Source organism: Anabrus simplex, chromosome 6, assembly GCF_040414725.1.
Source record: "Anabrus simplex isolate iqAnaSimp1 chromosome 6, ASM4041472v1, whole genome shotgun sequence".
Classification (NCBI taxonomy): domain Eukaryota; kingdom Metazoa; phylum Arthropoda; class Insecta; order Orthoptera; family Tettigoniidae; genus Anabrus; species Anabrus simplex.
Window position 1 is genome coordinate 80,311,632 of NC_090270.1, and position 21,988 is coordinate 80,333,619.

A 21,988-nucleotide genomic window follows, 5' to 3' on the forward strand; every position below is an offset into this window, starting at 1 on the left:
CACAACCGTAGTCACCCGAACAGAGTTCTGCCTTTTCTGCCTTATAAGAACGGAACGTCGAAACTGACACGTGTCAAGTCAAAAGTTAATGTCCGTAGCTGAGGCCGTATTATTATTATTATTATTATTATTATTGTTACAGAAGTGATGGTGATTATTGTTTTAAAGGAAGTTCAACTAGATAACAATACAGTCTTAACTTTCGTTAGATGAGAAACGGCACGAGGTCCGACTCATCGAAAGGCATGGTAATGAAAGACTCCCTAGTTCTCGCTATCTACCGGGACAGGGAGAGAACAGGGAGAGAACAGGAGCTGACCTAGCTAGATCAGAATGGAAGCAGTGCTAGACCTAGCTTAGGGGCCCCATGTTCTCCAATCACCGAGATCGATAGCCGCAGTCGCTTAAGTGTGGCCAGTACACAGTAATCGGGAGACAGTGGGTTCGAACCCCACTGTCGGCAGCCCTGGAGATGGTTTTCCGTGGTTTCCTATTTTCACGCCAGGCAAATGCTGGGGCTGTACGTTAATTAAGGCTATGACCGCTTCCTTCCCATCCCTAGGCCTTTCCTATCCCATCGTCGCCATGAGACCTATCTGTGTCGATGCGACGTAAAGCAAATAGCAAAAAAATAAAAAAATAAAAAAGTTCTCCAATCCATGTTTCCAAGCTGCGATGTGGTGGTGGTGATAATTGTTTTAAAGGGAAGTGCAAATAGGCAACCTTCTTCCTCCCGAAGTTGAGAAAAAGAATCCAGCTTTAGTTTTACGTGATTGTTGACAACTAGGGTCCGAATGTTTATGACATGTCATATGTTATTTCTTTATATTATTTGCATGAAAAATACAAGCATGATTTCATCTACGGTGACTAAAATTATGTAATTTTCAAGGGTCATATAAAGTCATATTTTGGCTCTTTTAATGTTATTTGCCATTTTCCGGTAATTTTTCATAATATGGCCATATTTCCCCGTGAAGTTTCGTGTTTTTGTCATATTTTTATCCTTTAATTCCATTTTGGCATACCTGTTTCCAGTCGTCTCAAAGACGGATTTTTCACATCTCCCAATTTTCGTCTGTAATTTCTTAGAAATATAATTATATTTACGTGAATTAGGAGGGTAAGCTGTATAGAAAGACAGATGCGTATAAAGCGACAGAATAGTGAGCCTCAGTTCAACTCTAATGATTTGGCGTATTTCAAATATGGCCCAGTAACATCCTGCGATGTTGAGCGCTCTTTTTCCCGTTACAGGTCAATGTTGCGTGAAAATAGAAAATCGTTCCTATTTGAAAACTTTAAGATATATGTAATTCTGATCGCCCATCAGAATGTGATATTTACTTCATTCTATACAGAGTCGAGAGTAAGCTCTGGATTGAGTAATTAAATAAATTCAAAATATAATAAGAAAATAAATATTACTTTTGGATGTTCTAGATTTTAAAAGTATATTTTCAATGTAAAGTTAATTTAAACAGCGGCAAGATTTTGAAGATTTCGAAAATGTGACTGAAAAACTTTTAAAGTCATATTTATTGTCATATTTTAATACATTTTTAGGCCATAAACATCCGGGCCCTATTGACAACATTGCGAGCACAGCCACACATCGCCAGCCGAACCACAAAGACGTGAATTTTCATTTCGAAAATCCCACTTGTATTGCCCGGGTTTCGAAACGCGGGCACCTTAGTCAGAAGACAGAGACTACGTCACTCGACTATCACACCCCTCCCCCCTCCAAAGTTGAGAATCCCTGGGGAGTCACCCCTCTTCGACGCCTCTTCCATCAGGCAGAGGACACTGAATGTATAATTCTTTTCTCCATCTACAGAGGTTACCGATTAAATACTTGTTAAGAAAATCAATCTCCGTCATAGACTATCCTTCCTTCTGGCTTAATAGTCTTATTTCAGTACTTATGTCTCGATAAATTGAGGTGTATCCGGGAAAAACAGATTATGTCCAAATATATATAAAAGCAAACAAGCAGGAGTCGCCCCTTCTCACATAAGAAGGGAAGAGACAGCAGGAGTTGAACGTCGGAAGCAATCAACCGATCCATGTCACCCCTTTTACGGCCATCAAATGCAGGCCGTTGGACTCAGGTCAAGGAAGAGATTTTTACGAACAACCATACCACTTGTTGATACGCCACAAAAACGAAGGCGTGAACTGTGGCAAAAGCAAGTACGTAATCCATTGCTGAGTTTAAAGGAAGAACCTTCTGCAGGTTTTCGCCTTCAGTATCCCGCCTGAAAGACCCTCAATCGACTGCGGACAGGTGTTTCAAAGTGCAAGTCTAACCTAGTTAAGTGGGGTTATGTACACGGAGCCATGACCTGTGATTGTGGACTACTGCAGGGTGAAGCACACCTTCTGTTTGTCAGCATTTACCATCACCGTGCACAAAGGATGATGTTTTTCAGGCCAATGATAAAGCTGACCTTGTAGCCGAATATTGGAAAAACATTATTTAGCAGTGTATCTGGACACGGAAAATAAATAAATAAATAAATAAATAAATGACCGAGCTCGATAGTTGCAGTCGCTTAAGTGCGGCCAGTATCCAGTAATCGGGAGATAGTGGGTTCGAGCCCCACTGTCGGCCGCCCTGAAGATGGTTTTCCGTGGTTTCCCATTTTCACACCGGGACTGTACCTGAATTAAGGCCACGGCCGCTTCCTTTCAATTCCTAGGCCTTTCCTATCCCATCGTCGCCATAAGACATATCTGTGTCGGTGCGACGTAAAGCAAATAGCAAATATAAATAAATAAATAAATAAATAAATAAATAAATAAATAAATAAATAAATAAATGAATAAATAAATAAATAAATACATTTTCTCAACTGAAATTTGACCAAACTGAACAGATCTCCCTAATATTGAAGGTAAAAATATTAGGTCTGAGCTAAAACAGGCATGTCCTAGTGTGGACCCGAGCAAATGTGAACATCCCGAACTAACCAATCACAGGCCAAGTATTTGTTACGTGAGTTCCCGCTTCCTCACTCCCTATTTCCCACAGGAACAAGCCCTTCTAGCGTCTCAGCAAAAACTACCAAGCCACATGCGGTTCGGGCAAAATCAAACATGTTCATTTTTACAAATGGAATTATTTAATGGTTATTGCTTCTTTTCTTCGATCTGTGCCGGTTCCAGTTGCTAATTTACGATTTTCTTTCCTCCTGAAAGTCAGGATCTGACGGACATGTTTGGTTTTGTCTGGACGCTCCTCACTTGTGTCCGACCGATTGGAAAAATTTCTTTATATTCTCACTCTTAATAAATCGGCATTAAACAAACATAACTTCTAACCAAGAATTATATCTGCTCAGAAGAAATATTCCATTTCTATTCTGTTGAAACCTTGCAGTATAGATAATTATGGGGACTTTCAATCGTCCTTTGCAATACTTTATATTAGGTATAACACTTTAATTTAACACATGTTTCCTATCATTGCTTACCGCTAAATATGCCGTGAACATTTCATTTTCTTGATGCTTCTCTCTACAATACAGTTGGCATTGAAGTTGTTCTCCGCAATACTTCCTGTACGGATGGAACACCTCATCGAACTGAAAGAGAAATGTGATTTATGTTAGCAAAAGTACTAATTTAACACAAAGAGAAAAAAGTTGTTTCAGCTTGCCAGTATATTTACCTTGCGGAATCCTTCCAGCATCATACTAGGGTCCAAAGGTCGAGCGGAATCTCTAGACGTCTGGATCATCGGGAGAACATACAGCGTCCAGAACAAGCAGTTGGCGCGGTAGATGTCGGTGATGTTACTGAACAGCCTCGAGGTGTCGATCTCGTTGAGAATGTTAGCTGCTTGAAGACTGCATAGGCACGACAAGAACAACTGGAAATAAAACATCACATCGTTGTATTAAAATAGTCATCCCGGCTCTTTGGATGAATGGTTAGCGTAGTGGTCGTAGGTTCGTAGGATCCTAAGCAGGACGGTCAATTTTAATTGTGTGTGGTCAGTTCTTCAGCCTCGGGGAGTAGGTACATTTTGTATCTTCGTTCACACAACCTATCACACTGTCGATCACCACAGAAACACGTAGAAGTACTGTACTGTACATTCCTCCTCATTGGGTTAGTTGGGAACCCTTTGTACCTTATCTCATCAGCACGTTTTGGACCAGCGAATGAGCGAATGCTTTCAATCAGAAAAATATTCCCAAATTATTGCATGCATCCATTCTTAACTTCCCTGAGGTGCAGATTTCATTTAATTATGAATTATCAGAGAATTCATTCCGAAGCTGGAGCCCAACGTATGTAATTTTCAAGCCATATATGGACACATTTTCACCCCCATTTCCATTACCTGCTACCATTCAAACAAGATCCAATAGAAAGCCAACTCAGGAAGTCATATACTGTAATTCATTGTCGTCTTGGAAATTGGAATATGACATCCAAGCGGTCAAGTTCAGAGCTACTGTACAATATTCTTGTATTCACTATGCCAGAATTTTGGCATAGCGACAGTTGAAAAATGGCGAAGTTACTGGATGAGTGGTCACGCGCGGAGGAACAATAAGTGATCGGTTTTCTGCAGGTAAAGAAAGACAAGGAAACCTGTTAAAATTTACAGAAGGATTACGTCTTTATACAGAGAGAAAGTGACGTCTATCCAACACCTGTGGAAACGATGCCGTGAATTTCCAGAGGCTCGAACAATTGAAAGATGACAAGCACAGATATTGTCGATCAACATCAAATACATTAGTTAATGCCACTGATGAAGTGATGCAGAAGAAAATAAGTATGACTGATTCAGCTGGGGGAGACTCTCATTCTACGCTGAGACAAATGCTTAAATAACTTTGGGTCGTGGAAACTAAATATTCACTCGACTTGACCCACAGCAGGCGAGAAGCGCGCACTCTACACTAGACCACCATCACTCAATCGATATAGCATCCGACGCGAAATCGGGAGGTTGTGGGTTCGGGTCTCCTCTGCTATCCAGTTGGCCATTTTCATTCTGTACTAGCAGGTGCCCGCGGCTTCGCCCGCGTTAGATTTTTATAAACTGTTCAATTAAATGCAAAAGAAAAACTATATTCATTAACATAATTAACATAACATAGTGGTCATTTTCTATCATAATTTCACCCCCTTTCCACCCCCGCTCGTAGGGGTGTCTTACCCTACAGTTTTCTTTGCCAAACAGCGAGTCATATGAGTATCATGTTTGGTTGAGAGATATGCTGGAACATGCACACGTACATCCATGATCTCGGTCATTTTGGACATTCCTTTCTCCTCTTCTAAACCCCTTCCCGATTGGGAATGAACTTCGGCTCAAACGGCATCCGGAACATCACGGTTCATCTCAGCTAACCCAAAGACTATGAACTCGCCACTAATATCGGTCATTTTTCGGATTTTTACATTTCACCCCTTCTTTAGGGGTGCGAGGCGTTTCTTGCCCCTACAGTAATTTTTCCAGATAGTAAGTTTTATGTGTATCTAGTTAGGTTGAGAGCTATACTGAAACATACACTCACATTCACCCGTAATCTCCGTCATTTTCGACATTTTCTTTCTTCACTCCTTCTCACCCCCTATGCCATGGGAACTGAACTTGGACTTTTCATTTTCATATACCGTTTATAACAGCAGAAGAAGGCAAGTTTTAAGAAACACATCATAATCTTCACATACTGTTGGTTAGGCAACCCACAAATCAGGCTTGTCATGCGGTTTACTTACCTTCCCCTATTGTGTGTGTAAAGGCAGTGTGGAAGTATTATGCCGAGTGATTGAATTCATCCTTCGAGCTGTATTCCACCTAGGATTGAATTTGAGGTAAATACCCTTTATTGTCAAGTCTCTTTATTAGTGTAGCGAGATAACGAATAAACCTTCATCGTTAAGTCTCTTTATAGATGTAGGATAGTCCTTTACTGCAGACACGGAAATGGTTACGACCCTTTAGAAGAAAGAATATATGTGTACTTACATCTGTGACCACCTTGAGCGTTCGTATGTAGGCCACCTCGGTTTGTACCAACTCCCAGATCGCGGTTTGTTGGTGCCTCTGACGCTCTGGTAGTTCATCAGGATGAGCGACGATGTCTTGCCAGTCTTCTTCCAAATTAAATAAACCTAAACACACAACACAAGCATTTGTGTTAATATGAACAATAAATAACTAGTATATATAATAGCAGTTAGAAGTTACATATTAGCCGTAAACAAACCTAATCGTCAACACAAGTGCACGCGGTGGAAACAAAAGATACAGTAATATGTTCCCTCAAAAATACCATCTTAGCTCCTATGACCGGCTTGAGAGCGCCAATAGGAAAAATAAACTTCTCCAGGGGAGGGACTTGAATAAGGACCTCCCTACTGTTAGGCTCGGCCCCCAGCAAGCACGCTGCCGTGGCGTTGACTGAAACTCACAGGCCCGGTTTCATCAACACATGTTAAATATATACTAACAAGTACGGAGTTTTATATTTAACATCTTGTTAGGTTTCTTGCGTTTCATCAAACTTTTCTTGTGAAATGTTAACTAATCGACTGTTAACTCTCTCAATATTGCGAACTGGTGCGAATCAAGGAGGCAGTGGTACGAACATGCTGTTTTACAGCGCGCTCCGATGCGCTTTTGTTTGAGCACAGCTGTGAAATATGGCGCGTGAAGTGAAACGGAATCGTAGTTTTCATTTTTCCTCCTTCGAAAAAGAGTTGTTAATTGAATTAGCTAGTAAATATATGTTATTGAGTGCAAGCGCACAGATGGCTTGACGATAAAAGAAAAGGACGAGGCGCGGGAAAAGTCCGCGAGAGTTTCAATGGGGTAAACAGATACTTTTTTTTTAGCGGGTATCCGCTGTCACCTAACAAAATCACTTCGTTAATTGTCCCATTTCAAACTGTGCTCCGATATGGGAGTTATTAAATATTGTATTGTCGTGTGCAGAACCAGACCACCTAGCAAGTATATCCCTGATTTGGAGGTTAGGCTCACTAATCACATTAACATTAATAGAGAAATATCCCTTTCGATTACGATATATTTCGGCCCAATTGCCTCCAGGTGATTGGATTCTTACATGTGTGCAATCTATTGCACGTAGAACATACACCAGAAAAACGGCTTATTTCATAGAAGTCGCGGATAATTTGCTGACGCTCTTCTACTGAAGGGAATGTTATATACCTCCATCTCATGGATGCTATTGCTGCAGACACTCGACAAACAACTCTATTAACAGTGGCTTTAGAAATGCCAGCATTGTCTCCGGCCATTATGTGAAAATAACCAGTAGCAAAAACTCGTAATATTATCAGTACCTGCAACATTGGAGAAAGAGGTAAGTTTCTCTTCGTAGGATATTCTAACCTCACTTGAATTTCGTCAACAACCTTAGCAACGACTGTTTTCGATAACCTGTATCTATGAAGAAATTTCGGATCCGTCAAATTTTCAGAGTCATTACGTCGCTGAACTCTTCTTCGATCAGGATTGTTTTGTAAAAGATCTAAATAGAGCAATTCCGCCTCGAAAGCGAGATTCACAGCAGCCATTTTGGAACAGGTTGCTAAATGCTAATGTTGGCCATTTAACATTGGAAATAGCTGATGTTAACTTTAATACGCAGTTTAACATTTGTTAATGTTAACATTTGTTGATGAAACGCAAATTTTCTTAAATCGTATGTTAAAATGATTTAACACCTTGTTAAGTACTAACATGTGTTGATGAAACCGGGCCACAGTGTGTTAGTGTTTGATGCTCATTTCTTGGCATGGCTCTGAAGCCCGACCAAGCCACGCGCAGTTTTAGCAACACCGCCTCGTAAAGCATATTTGAATTCTTCCGCAAAGCGATCTGATTGGCTAACTTCAGCAGTTGATAAAATGACAAAGGCGCGAGATATCGTCGTAATTTTTTCAAATTATCTATCAGTATGACCAAAGCTCTAACGCTCATGTACTCTGTTTACGCTGTTTCCAACCACCCTGAATATTAATATACTATTTTCCAAGGTAATATAATACTAGATATACACTTTCATTTTGTCTGTCGCACAGGGTGAATCGTTTTACGACTCTCCGTCCAGGATTAAACTTGGCTTCCAACCTACGCGTCACGAGTTCGAATTCCAGACACATCAAATTGAATTTGTGACAGAATTATCGCACGGCAACAGGAATGGTATACAGTCAATCAATCTCGGCCACATGAACGTGAAAAGATGTGTTTTTGTCTGTTCTTGCTGAAATCCTCCGCACTGTAAAACCTATCTCTATAATGCCAGATTCGAATTAATATGAAATTTGATTATAACCGGAAATGTTCCCTTTTATAAGAAGCCAGACTGAGACACCAAACTCGACTTCGATAATTTAAGACCCGCGACTACACAGTCCAATTTTGGGCCTTGGCTTGCCAAGACGAGTGCTATCTGTTAGATTGCCTGCAGATATTCGAATGCCACATGGTCATTTTGACATCTTCAACCTTATTGCTTAACTTTCGTGACCAGATTAGCTGCCTCACTCGTATGAGACAGTCCCTCTGTGGAGGCTGACCTAGTGTATCGTGTAACCACAATCATTTCAGGATTAAAATCCTTGGACTAGCTGGGAATCAAAACTTTCCTCACGAGTCTGAATATGATATGATTATTATTATTATTACTACTGTTTGTCTGCCTCTTAGCTGAACGTACTGGCCTTCGGTTCATAGGACCCTGGTTTCGATTCTCGGCTGGGTCGGAGATTTGAACTCCTGTGGCTCGGGGATTGGATTTTTATGTTCGTATTAATTCACTTCTCTTAATCTACATAGAAAAAACCATTACACTACCAACCATCACAGAAACACTTAATAGTTAACACATCCTTCCACATAGAGTTGGCGTCAGGAAGTGCATCCGACCATAAACTTGGAGCAATCCCACAACAAGTGCAGACCCCAATACATTGGAATCAGTGTTAGTGTGTTGGTCTCCGGATCCCAAGATCGCATGTTCAAACTTTGCAGAGGTAGTCGTATATTTGAAGGGTGGAAAAAGGCCCGGTTGACAATCCATGACGTACAATGCCGAAGAGAGATCCGTGTTACTCTGCCATCCAGTAGAATAAAACTTAACTTCAAAATTGTCGAGCAGGCAGCCTCGATGGTGTCACACTATTGCTGAGGCCATACAATTATTATTAAAACTTCATACGGGTGGTTATTTATAAAACCTTCGACCATATTCACATAAAATAATTTAGATATAATTATTTTAATGAAATCTGAGATAATTCTGTGCGAAGGAATAAACAAGACAAATGAATTATCAGGTCATTAACTTATTAGGAGAATGCTAAAATATACACAAAATGACTTACTTTCATCCATTTCCTCCCTCGCCATATCAGGATGAGCTTGTTTAGGGATGCCGTGCTTGGTGTAGCTGTTCAAATGTTCCACCAGGCTCTCCATCTTTGTGTCCTATAAGAAATACAAGTCACATAATGGATAAAGGAAAGTATTTAACAAGGCAGGATTCATTATAGCGGGGGGATTCAAATGATTATATTGTGTACTTTCAGGAGTATCAGGTTCGAAAAAAATCTAAAACATAATTATGATGACGATTTTGTTTAACTTCCTTCAACTGCTACATATTTTGAGAGGCGTCAGGGTGCGGGAGTGTTGTCCCGCAGGTCTGGAACGTGATAGAAACCAATGAAACGGAGTTAACGCAATACCTTTGGGAACAGAAGGACATCATCTGATGGTTTCACTGTGATCGGCACTAAAGTGAGAATTCAGTTCCCAACACACTTTAGCTCTTCGATCACCGCTGGAATAAATCCACGATATCCCCTGCCTGTTGTTAAGAGGTGACTGAAAAGATTACCGGGTGTTCTCAAGTTGGGAGCGTGCTTTACTGCCCATGGTTTCCTCTTGGTTCCACTTGTGCCAGGCTCCTTGTTTTCATCTTTTCTATCTGACCTCCCTTGGTCAGCTGTTATTCTCTTCCGATTTCGATGGTATTAAAGGATTACGACGCCTAGGGAGTCTTTCACTTTCACGCCTTTCCTCGGTCTTTCTTTTGCCGATACCTTCATTTTCCGAAGTCTCGGATCTCTTCCTTCTTTTCCTCTGATCAGTGTTAATAAAGGATGGTTGCCCAGTTGTACTCCCTCTTAAAGCAATAACCAGCACTCTACAATACACAGGGGAGAGCTAGGAACTGTATAAAATTAAATCTGCACAAACGTTTCCTGTAGATTTAAGTAATTGTAATATTATTTCATATCCATCCGCATAGAGTTGATGTCAGGAAGGACATCCGGCTGTAAGACAGGGCCAAATACACTTGTGCGACATAGTTCGTACCCGCGATCTCACGTGTAAACGGAAAAGCGGCAGTACAAGAAGAAATATTCTTTCAGAAACTGTAAAGATTATTTCCAGTTGACAGGTGATATTTTATGTCTATTCCTTAGCCCCGTATCCTGGTATAAGTTCGGGGGCGAGGGGAGATGAAACTGGCATTATTTTACGGCCTGAAGCCCTTCCTGATGCCAACCTCAGTTGAGGAGCTAATGAATATGAAATGAATTAAATTGGGTAAGGATTTGAAAGACTCGGATGTGGCCTATATAGGAACTGTCCCGGGATTTTCCTGGATGTGAAAATGGGAAACCACAGAAAACCATTCTCAGGACAACCGACGTCTCCCGAATTCAGAGCTAGTGCTCCATAGCCATAGCGCGTTAACACGCGCGGCCACTCCAGTCCATCTACAAGCATAGTTTGCCTTTCCTCTCTGATTACTGTTTCATATTCTTGTGAAACTTTTCTAAACTGACTACTGTTTGGACGTAAGGGATGTTGTCCTAAGAAGATCTGGAAATATCTTAAATATATTGGAATAACATTCAATTTTAATTTATTATTAATGTTTCCCTGGGAATGCTTCACCATACTTTGTATTTTATAGGTTAAGCCACATAACTATAATAATTTCTGCGAGTGGAAGTATTTCTTAAACTGTTTTAGAGTGTCTGCGGTCGCTTATAATGCATAAGCTGATTATTCGGAGAATAAATGCGTACTTGTATGAACGTATTGGCATTATTTATAAATATTTAAAATGTTTTTCAAGTGCCAATTAATATTCCTACTTCCTTGACGGGCGAGCCTGCAAAATCGACAAAGCTAGCAAGACACTCGAAATACTCGCAAATATTTAATTCGACTAAATCTCTAAGCGGTGAAAAGGGTGATAAAAAAGGTAATACTACACACACAGTACCAGAGTATTAAAAATTAAGATGGAAATCGAAAACTTTATTCAACAACGACTATTCGTGGAATATGCATTAGGTACCGAGGCGGATTCTTCCCTCAGATTTTCTCAGAAGACAGAGTCTATTTTAACAACACTTTGTGAAGCTACAACCTGATGTCATTAAATGGGGTTGGAACTCTTGCACGGAGTGACACTTGCATGGAGTCTTTCACTCTACCTGACAGCACTTGGATAGCGACACTTGCACGGAGTGACACTAGTACGGAGTCTTAATTTTCATATACAGTACTCCGGTATTAATGGACACGTAGAATACTTCTCATAGCCTTGATTGAAGAGCTCTTCAGTGTAAATTGTTGAAATCATACTCTCTGTTTCTCTCATACATTTTTTTTTTGAATTTACTACACTTTTTCTCACTTCATTCGCCGCTGCATCCGGAATGCAAACACGACTTGCCTCGCCTAAAACGATATCACTTTTCCTTGCTATTCTTTCCTTACATTTAATTTTCTTGAAATCTACGCACCGCCAATAAGTCAGTTGATCCTTATTGGTATAGTCCACAATATACTGATGTCCGTTGTAAGTCAACAAAGGGTCCTGTTGGTGGCCTTGGTGAACTCCATAGCTGCAGAACAGTTATCAACATGGGACACTAGTTGTCACCAGGCATCGACTGTAGCAGTGAACTCCAAAGGGATCTATCTATCTATCTATCTATCTATCTATCTATCTATCTATCTATCTATCTATCTATCTATCTATCTATATATCGCTTTACCGAGAAGACCTTCCCCTCCTTTGTTTCTGCATTCAAACCATCCTTGGTCCTCTGTGCAAGTGTCACTGTTTGCTTACTAATTTCCTGGAATGTTTGGCGTTCTGTGCAAACGTCAACACATTCCATCTGCGTGCAAGTGTCACAACTTCCATTAAATATGCATTAATGTATGCCATACCTTGTTGTTCCCAAAGAGACCACTCCATCGTTGTTTGGAAGTCTTGGATCCTTTGAAGGAACCTTCGTGGCTGGACTCGCAGATGTAGCTCGGATCTTCGGTGCTGGCACTGAAGAAGCGGCCACCCTTGTTCCGATAGCTCTGTCAAAATAAAAGTTTGATATGTAATATTGTTAACATTTGAATTATTGAGCAAATAGAGAGGTGATGGTGGTGATTTTTGTTTCAAGAGTAAGTACAACTAAGTAGTAATCCTCTATGAACAAATTAAGTGGAAAAGAACATTCAAATAAAATGATATTCAACGAAGGAATTTCGAAATGAATTACAAAATTAAAAACTATATTGTATTAAGCTTTAAAGGTCACAAACGAATCAAAAGGGAACGCAAGTTCCCCGAGTAACAGAACACATCAAATTTAAATACCCTTGATTAATCCACTTTCACGCATAAAGCGAATGTCGAGATCAGCAGTAATCGTGTCACAGCTAGTGTGAGTTGGATGCCTCCTGCAGGCCGATGTTCCGTCTTAGACCAGAGAGAACGGCGCACTCTGTGGGGGTGTGGACCACGGTGAAGTCGGCACCACAAGAACATACTGGGGGAGGGGGTCTTCCCTCTTTAATAGGTAAGAGTGCGTAGATCTTCCATGACCTATTCTCAGCCTACACAAAACTACGGCCTCTCTCCACGGAGGCCGGAATGAGGACCGCCACACGGTAGTTGTCTTAATTACTCTCAGATTGCTGGGAGTTCGGATAGCTAGCCACTCCGATTCCCAGGACGCCAACATGGTTTGACGTAGCTGAAAACAGAGATCCCTGGCAGGTACAGTAGATTTACAGGTTTAGGAGGTAAAAGTACCGCTTCCTTTACACCTTAATCCGCAAAATTAATTTTCCGCAATCCCAATTTGGTAGACTGTCAATTTTTGCCTCTCTATCGAAATTCGCTCAGAGAGCATCAAAACTTACCATTTTGTAGCTTTTTTTCAATTTAGATACCCCCCCCCCCCTCTAACTTAGAATCGCTGCTACTGTCTGTGGATGTTGCGGGAAGCAGGTGTCAATAGCCTGCAGAGAACTTAATGAGCCTGTACACTCGAAAGTGATTTCTTCCGTCACCCAGTGCAAACCCAGAGCTTCTAAGATAGCGAAAAGCTCCGCAGAATACATGGTACAGATACTAGGAAGCGAGATTTTCATGTTTAAGTTTTCTGTGACGAAAGAACAACCCACATTTTCTCTGATCGTAGAACCATCCATGAAGACATGTCTCGCGACGGATAATGGTGAACGAAGTCCTGGAAAGTTAACTATGCCTCTTTTAGCTCATTACTCTATTACTATTGGGCGGATTCTTGACCACGGCAGTAAAGGAATGATCGCTTCATCCGAAAGAGTCTGAGTTCAATTCTTCGGGAAGAATCGATAAATTTAGAAAGGACAACCTTACTTTTCTCTTTTTTTTTTTTTTTTTTTTTTTGCTATTTGCTTTACGTCGCACCGACGCAGATAAGTCTTATGGGCGACGATGGGAAAGGAAATGCCTAGGAATGGGAAGGGAGCGGCCGTGGACTTAAGGTACAGCCCCAGCATTTGTCTGGTGTGAACATGGGAAATCACGGAAAACCATCTTCAGGGCTGCTGACAGTCGGGTTCGAATCCATTATCTCCCGGATGCGAGCTCACAGTTGCGCGCCCCTAACCGCACAGACAACTCACCCGGTGATCCTTACTTCTAGAGAGACACATAGCCCTATAGTCTATTCCAGAAATGTTTAACCAATTTCATTTGCGGGGTTAAAGATGCTCGGGCATAGAGCTAACCTCTCTTCCCATCACCCTGTAGGTAGAGGCGGTGTAACACATCCGCCCTATCCCGTACCTGCCAGAAGAGGTATGGGTTGGTGACCACGGTTCCCCAAGCTGAATCTGGCATTGCTTCCACTTACGCCAGAGTCCTCGTTTTCATCTTTCCTATATGATCTGCGGTGGTCAGCTCTTGTTCTTTTCTGACCTCGACGAGGCGAGGCAACGGATATCTTTAATTTCCACGCTCTTCGTGGTCTTTCCCTTTCTTTTGCCGGCACCTCAGTTCTTCGAAGTGTCGGATCTCTTCCCTCCCCCCACCCCCTTTTTTGTTTTACAATTTGCTTTACGTCGCGCTGACACAGATAGGTCTTACGGCAACGATTGGGATATGAGTGGAAAGGAAGCGGCTGCGGCCATAATTAAGGTACAACCTGGTGCGAAAATGGGAAATCACGAAAACCATCTTCAGGCTGCCGACTGTGGGGTTCGAACCCGCTATCTCAGGAATGCAAGCTGATAGCTAAGTGACCCAAACCGCGCAGCCACTTGCTCGGTCTCTTCCATTTTCCTTGTGATTAGTGTAGGCTACTTCCTCTTAAAACAATTATCGCCATTACAACAACTCTCTTCTCCATTTGGTGGTGAGGTTACGAATAGTCAAAGCCGTTACCGTTCACCCTTCCACGGGCCATCAGGCCTTGTGCGAAGATGCATTTCATCACTCTTCAATTACGAGAAAAGATAGTATTTGAGGCAAGCGAATAACTCTGCATTAGAGAAAGGTGGTGGTGGTGATTATTGTTTTAAGAGGAAGTACAACTAGGCAACCATCCTCTATATAACACTAATCAGAGGGAAAATATGGAAGGGGTCCGACACTTCGAAAAATGAAGATATCGGCCAAAAGAAGACAAGGGCCACGAAGGGCGTGAAAATGAAAGACTCCCTAGTCCTCGCAAACCTAATAGCGTCGGGGTCGGAAAAGAACAAGAGTTGACCAAGGGAGGTAGGATAGGATAGATGAAAGTGAGGAGCCTGGCACAAGTAAGTGGAAGCAATGCCAGGACTCAGCTGAGTGCCCCGTGGTCGCTAACCCACGCTCCAAAGTTCAGAGCCCTTGGGGCCCCTTTTAGTCGCCTCTTACGACAGGCAGGGGTTACCGTGGGTGTTATTCTACCGCCCCCACCCACAGGGGGATTAGAGAAAGGTCCAATTCGATTTTCTGATTTTTCATTTACCCTTTCAGTTCTTTATCTTCAATGAAATGAGGTTCTAGAAAAATCTTACATAGACTCATGATGACGAATGTAGCAGTTGGCTTCCTATTCGTTCTCTCAATTGAGGGGGTAACTATTTATATGGCAGTTGATAGTCTGAACTTTATGACGGTCATATATCCTTATCATCTTTCTCCACGCGAACCAACGCACTTCACCCCGCGTGGGCGCAGAGGTTGGTCTTCAGAGGTAGACGACATAATTCTGTCTTCACTTCCTCTTAGAAAGATAGCGGTACGATGTTCCTGTCATGTTCAGAGTTTTCATGACTGTCTACACAATTTCATGTCTTAACTACCCGGATTTTTATAAGAAAGGAAATTGATGTGGAAAAGAAACAAGTTATAGCAAGCGATTACAAGACGTTCTGGAGACCAAATACCTCGAAGATAGCTGTAATACCCACTAAACTTGAGTTCAAAGAAAAGAGAATCAATTAACTTAAAAAATAGTACCTATTTCGGAAACTCATGAAGCCCCCTCCGTGGATCAGTGGTAGAATGTCTGCCTCCAGATCCCAAGATCACGGGTTTAGTTAGACCAGGCAGAGGTAGTCGAATTTTTGTTAAGGGCGGGGAATAAAGTCCATCCGACACTTCATGTCGTACGATCTTCCTCTTCTTCTTCTTTTACAGCTTTTCCTACACCTATGGGGTCGCGGGTGCTAACTGTGTCACACATATGTGGATTCGGCCCTGTTTTATGACCGGATGCCCTTCCTGACGCCAACCCTATATGGAAGCATGTAATCACTATTGGCTGTTTTTGTGGTGGTTGGTAGTGTAATGTGTTGTCTGAATATGAAGAGGAAAGTGTTGGGACAAATACCTAGCCCCAGAGCCAGAAGAATTAATCAGAGGCAAATAAAATCCCCGGGCCGGTCTGGAATCGGACGCTCTGACCTCACCGCTGACCATTCAGCCAAAGAGTCGGACACTTCATGTTGTACGATGTCGGCATGTAAAAGATTTCTGGTGTTGAATTTAATCTTTAACCGACAAAATTAACTAAAACTCAGCTATATATCACCCAAGAGAAATGCGGTTTACTATGCCATCTGGTAGAGTTAAACGGAACGTCGAAATTGACACGCAGGTAGCCTAGGTTGCATCATATTAACTTGCACGGTAGCTGAGGTCATATTATTATTAACTTTATTGGCCACATTGGGCCGCTTGAATCGTTACACGTTCTCTTTCTCTTTAAAGGCTGTACTGTTTGTTAATAATGTTATTGCTTTTACGTCCCACTAACGACTTTATCGGTTTTCGGAGACACCGAGGTGCCGAAATGTTTTCCCGCAGGAGTTCTTTTACGTGTCAGTAAATCTACCAACACGAAGCACCTTCAAATACCATCGCACTGGGCCAGGATCGACCCTGCCAAGTTTGCGCCAGAAGACCAGCGCCTCAACCGTCTGAGCCACTCAGCCCGGCTGTACTGTTCTGACCGTAATTTTGTCAATTTGTCTGAAATCGCTATGGTCCTTCTGTGTCATTTCTGCTGACATTTTGCGAGTCCTAAGAAGGCTGTTAATTATATTTTTATTCTCTGCATCTGCTAACAAGGAGTCCAATTGCTTCGAGGTCTTGCTGAATTTCGTGGATCCATTGTTCTCCTGTTTTATATTGCATCAATGACGTCAAATTGTAACAATATTTTTAACTAGCTAACTGGAAATGCTATACATATTACCAGAAATAATTAATCTTTTGTCCGTGCAGTAAAGTAACCATTACATGACATATAACCTTTTACTGCCCAACTCACCAATATATGAGATAATAATGGCGCGCGGCCTCTGGAGGGGATTGATGCAGGTCTTTCGAGTTGACACCGCATGGACGACCTACGCATCTATGAGGATGGAACTCTACCTAAAATGAAATCTAATGCTGAAAACGGTACAAAAATAGAATCTAGGAACCAGAGGAAGAAACTCATTGAACATTAAATTCACCGGCCCGACAGGGAATCGAACCTGGGATCCCAGCATGATAACCAGTTAACCACGGAGCCGACGATGTAGGAAATGAAATGACATGGCTAGTCTTGGTTCTGAGCAGTCAAATCCCATCATAAGGGAGACGAGTGGGCCGCAACGAATTTACCTCGCGTGCTTCAGTGTCAGATGACAGTGCAAGATCAGAAAAACAGGGATGTAGACCTTTAAGACTCCCAGTCTCGAACGGTGACCTTAAACAAGTAAATTAATGCATTTCTGGTTTTGGCATGTCAACCCAGTCAATTAGAAATTCGCCAACCTATCACGCAATGTTTCTGTAAGACATGCACCCATTTAACCAAACAAAGTAGAGATAAGAAAATGTATTCAGTTACCCATTCTGAATTTATAACGCAGTAAATTCACGTTACTCGACATGAACAGTGAGAAGACTGGGAAACCAAAGTTAAGGGGAACGATTCTAGGACACGGTCACTTTCGATGGATGTCTTGAAAGTAGCTTTTCTCAGAATGTTTATTCTGTTACAACAAACAAATTTGAAATGAAACATAATACCATGCATTGTGTTAGAATATAATTTATCATTGTACCACTCAAAAAACAATTTCACAGCCGAACAGTTAAGTTTGTTTCACGACGAGGATTGGCAAGATTTATTTTTCGGAACGGAAGTCCAGCTCCATGGCTGAATGCTCAGCGTAGTGGCCTTCGTACAGAGGTTCCGGGTTCGATTTCCGTTTCGCCCAATGATTTTAGCCGCATCAGATTTCTGTAAATTTGGAAATACTTATGTTTAATTTTTCATGTTTATTTGTATTTTTATATATCGAGTGTGACTTAATGAAATCTGATTATGTTCTGTTAAGAATGAAACATGCCATTCTTTGCTTAATATTGTGTGTTTTTATTCCTTGTTAAATAGTGTGTTATTGTACAGGGTGTATTATAATGTAATATTTATACAGTATTGAACTTGTATGTTCGACAGACTGTAAATATTTTACGTTACATTTGAATGAGTCGACACTGGAGGGAAAGTATGGCTTCCTTCTTAACGAAAAAGGTAAATTTACTTTCCTCCCTAAGGAAGTACTGTAGCTAAGAAAAACGGTTTAACAAACAGCTTACATGTTTCATAGCCAGTGTTGCCAACTTAAGTTTTCAAGATCCGCTAAACACTACTAAAAATCCGCTAAAATTCCGCCAAGAAATCCGATCTCAAATAATGAGCAATACAAATGACCAAACCGGGCGAGTTGGCCGTACGGTTAGAGGCGCGCGGCTGTGAGCTTGCATCCGGGAGATAGTGGGTTCGAATCCCACTGTCGGCAGCCCTGAAGATGGTTTTCCGTGGTTTCCCATTTTCACACCTTAATTATCGCCATGGCCTCTTCCCTTCCAACTTCTAGGCCTTTCCTATCCTATCGTCGCCGTAAGACCTATCTGTGTCGGTGCAACGTAAAGCCACTAGCAAAAAAGAGCAATAATAATAATAATAATAATAATAATAATAATAATACCGAGCTCGATAGCTACAGTCGCTTAAGTGCGGCCAGTATCCAGTAATCGGGAGATAGTGGGTTCGAGCCCCACTGTCGGCAGCCCTGAAGATGGTTTTCCGTGGTTTCCCATTTTCACACCAGGCAAATGCTGGGGCTGTACCTTATTTAAGGCCACGGCCGCTTCCTTCCCATTCCTAGACCTTTCCTATCTCATCGTCGCCACAAGACATATCTGTGTCGGTGCGACGTAAAAGCAAATAGCAATAATAATAATAATAATAATAATAATAATAATAATAATAATAATAAATGTCTGCACTCACCTGATCTGTGAGTTTTACTGGGATTAACCCCCTGCCCGCGAGCCGGCGAGCTAAAGCTTGTAGGCGTTTTAGTGCCGGGTGCAAACTAGGTGAATCCCCTATCTCAACGGCCACACACAAAACAGACCAGTTCATAAAACTGTCTTCCTTCATAGCATAAATATAAATGCTACTGTCTCACAGTTTCATTATCTGTAGTCATTCGTCAACTGAGATAAAAGTACCCTTTCCCCACGCAATACAAATTTATGATACCATGATCTCATAACATCAAATCCAAATATGTTTTCCTCGTGTGACTGCTAGCTCCTGACCAGAAATACGGAATAGCTTAGACTGGAGTACAAAATTTAGAAAAAACGATAAATGGATAAACCACTAAATTCCGCTACAATAAATCTAGAATTCCGCCAAAAAAATCCGCTGTCCGCTAAATGATATATTTCTCCGCCGGCAGTTTTCTAATTCCGCCAAATTTAGCGGAAAATCCGCTAAGTTGGCAACACTGTTCATAGCAGTGAACAAATGAACAATGAAAAAAGCCTTGCCATAGGATAATATTAAGTCTGTGGACTATGGAATTAAAGGTAGATTTTTAAAATCAATCAAAGGCATTTATGTTGACAATTGGGCTTCAGTGAGAATTGATGGTAGAATGAGTTCTTGGTTCAGGGTACTTACAGGGGTTAGACAGGGATGTAATCTTGCACCTTCACTGTTCGTAGTTTACATGGATCATCTGCTGAAAGGTATAAAATGGCACGGAGGGATTCAGTTGGGTGGAAATGTAGTAAGCAGTCTGGCCTATGCTGACGACTTGGTGTTAATGGCAGACTGTGCGGAAAGCCTGCAGTCAAATATCTTGGAACTTGAAAATAGGTACAATGAGTATGGTATGAAAATTAGCCTTTCGAAGCATAAATTGATGTCAGTAGGCAAGAAATTCAACAGAATTGAATGTCAGATAGGTGATAGAAAGCTAGAACAGGTCGATAATTTCAAGTATTTAGGTTGTATGTTCTCTCAGGATGGTAATATAGTGAGATTGAATCAAGGTGTAGTAAAGCTAATGCAGTGAGCTCGTAGTTGCGATCAGCAGTATTCTGTAAGAAGGAAGTCAGCTCCCAGACGAAACTATCTTTACATCGGTCTGTTTTCAGACCAACTTTGCTTTACGGGAGCGAAAGCTGGGTGGACTCAGGATATCTTATTCATATGTTAGAAGTAACAGACATGAAATTAGCAAGAATGATTGCTGGTACAAACAGGTGGGAACATCGGCAGGAGGGTACTCGGAATGAGGAGATAAAGGCTAATTTAGGAATGAACTCGATGGATGAAGCTGTATGCATAAACCGGCTTCGGTGGTGGGGTCATGTGAGGCGAATGGAGGAGGATAGGTTACCTAGGAGAATAATGGACTCTGCTATGGAGGGTAAGAGAAGTAGAGGGAGACCAAGACGACGAAGGTTAGACTCGGTTTCTAACGATTTAAAGATAAGAGGTATAGAACTAAATGGGGCCACAATAGTTGCAAATCGAGGATTGTGGCGACGTTTAGTAAATTCTCAGAGGCTTTCAGACTGAACGCTGAAAGGCATAACAGTCTATAATTATAATGTATGTATGTATGTATGCATGTATGTATGTATGTACTTCCATTGAATACAATTATGTAGAAAGCATAAGGTAGGGATATTTCACGTAGACAGTAAGGTTTTCGCTTTAAGTGAAAACTGCTTCAGAGAGGCACATATTGGCAGCCTGCCGAACTATCACCTGTCATATTGTCAATATCCATGATTCAGGTCCCTGTTTTAACCAGAACTTCATGCCTTACAGACTGAGGGTTGACCAATTCCATAAATTAACCGCACTGTGCAACATCAGCAATGTGTAAGCGGTACTGCGGTTAATATAACTAACAGGCGCAGATATATTAAACTGGGCTGATTTATGGACTGTGAAGAGCGACTCAAATTAATTACAATGTAACACACCCGTACACTTGATTTATGGCCAGACTTTTTCTCTTTTCCTTCTTGAAAGGAGCAAATGTTATTTAAGGGAAAGCAATATCTACGATGGAAGCTGGAAGTTACAAGTTCTGGCTCGTCGAGTTTAGAATTCTGAAGTAAAAAAATCAAAAGTCTTTCCAATAAATTTCAGCAAGAACATACAGTCTACTTCGCCTTGAAAGTCCTAGCATGGAACAATGGAACGTAAGAAGTGCTGTCGTATCGAAGCTACAGCTGTTCGTGGGATTAAAAGGGGGAAGTTGACGGTGGTGATAGCGATGATTTTAATTGTTGTTTTAAAGGACAATACAAAGTAATTTTCAGCCCGAAAGAAATGAAGGAAGGGTACTTGAGGAGCCCTGTATCCAGTGACCATGGCTCGTACCACATTATCCCTATTGTAGGTGGCCTTCGTGTTTAAAGCCGGGATGAGTCAGGGACGAAGAAACACTTTCTTAGGCTCCCGGCGAGATGAATGACAGGGTCGGACAGATCGACTATGGTGAATTAAATTAAAATTACCGTCGACATTTTCAAGTTATGTTTGTATAATTACTACGATTTTAGAACCAAATCTTCAACAAACTGAACTGCATTTCGTACACTAGTTAATGAGATTAGGAAAGCGCAGATCACTTTAAGCGAAAAAAAAAAAAAGACAGTGTATATGTATCATTCCTTTCAATATTCAGGCAGTTACTGGAGCCCCTGGATTAATAATTTCGTGTATCTGTGAACAAATCTGTCTGCTAGGTAATCAGCACAGAATGATAGTAGTAGTATTATACTATACTAAACATGAGCCTTCTGTTGATTAG

The 21,988-nt window shown here is 41.3% G+C and overlaps 1 protein-coding gene across 3 annotated transcripts in view; it reads right to left on the bottom strand.

Annotated features, from left to right (window-relative positions):
• Nucleotides 1-21,988, bottom strand: part of LOC136876128 (pleckstrin homology domain-containing family G member 5) — a 1,197,778-nt gene that overhangs the window by 46,302 nt on the left and 1,129,488 nt on the right. For all 3 annotated transcript variants that reach the window (XM_067149822.2, XM_067149820.2, XM_067149819.2), the window contains exons 9-13: nucleotides 12,269-12,409; nucleotides 9,391-9,493; nucleotides 5,999-6,144; nucleotides 3,677-3,877; nucleotides 3,480-3,590 (exon numbers count right to left, since the gene is read on the bottom strand). In XM_067149822.2, the coding sequence (XP_067005923.2) occupies nucleotides 3,480-3,590; nucleotides 3,677-3,877; nucleotides 5,999-6,144; nucleotides 9,391-9,493; nucleotides 12,269-12,409 (702 nt within the window). The remainder of the gene's footprint in view (nucleotides 1-3,479; nucleotides 3,591-3,676; nucleotides 3,878-5,998; nucleotides 6,145-9,390; nucleotides 9,494-12,268; nucleotides 12,410-21,988) is intronic.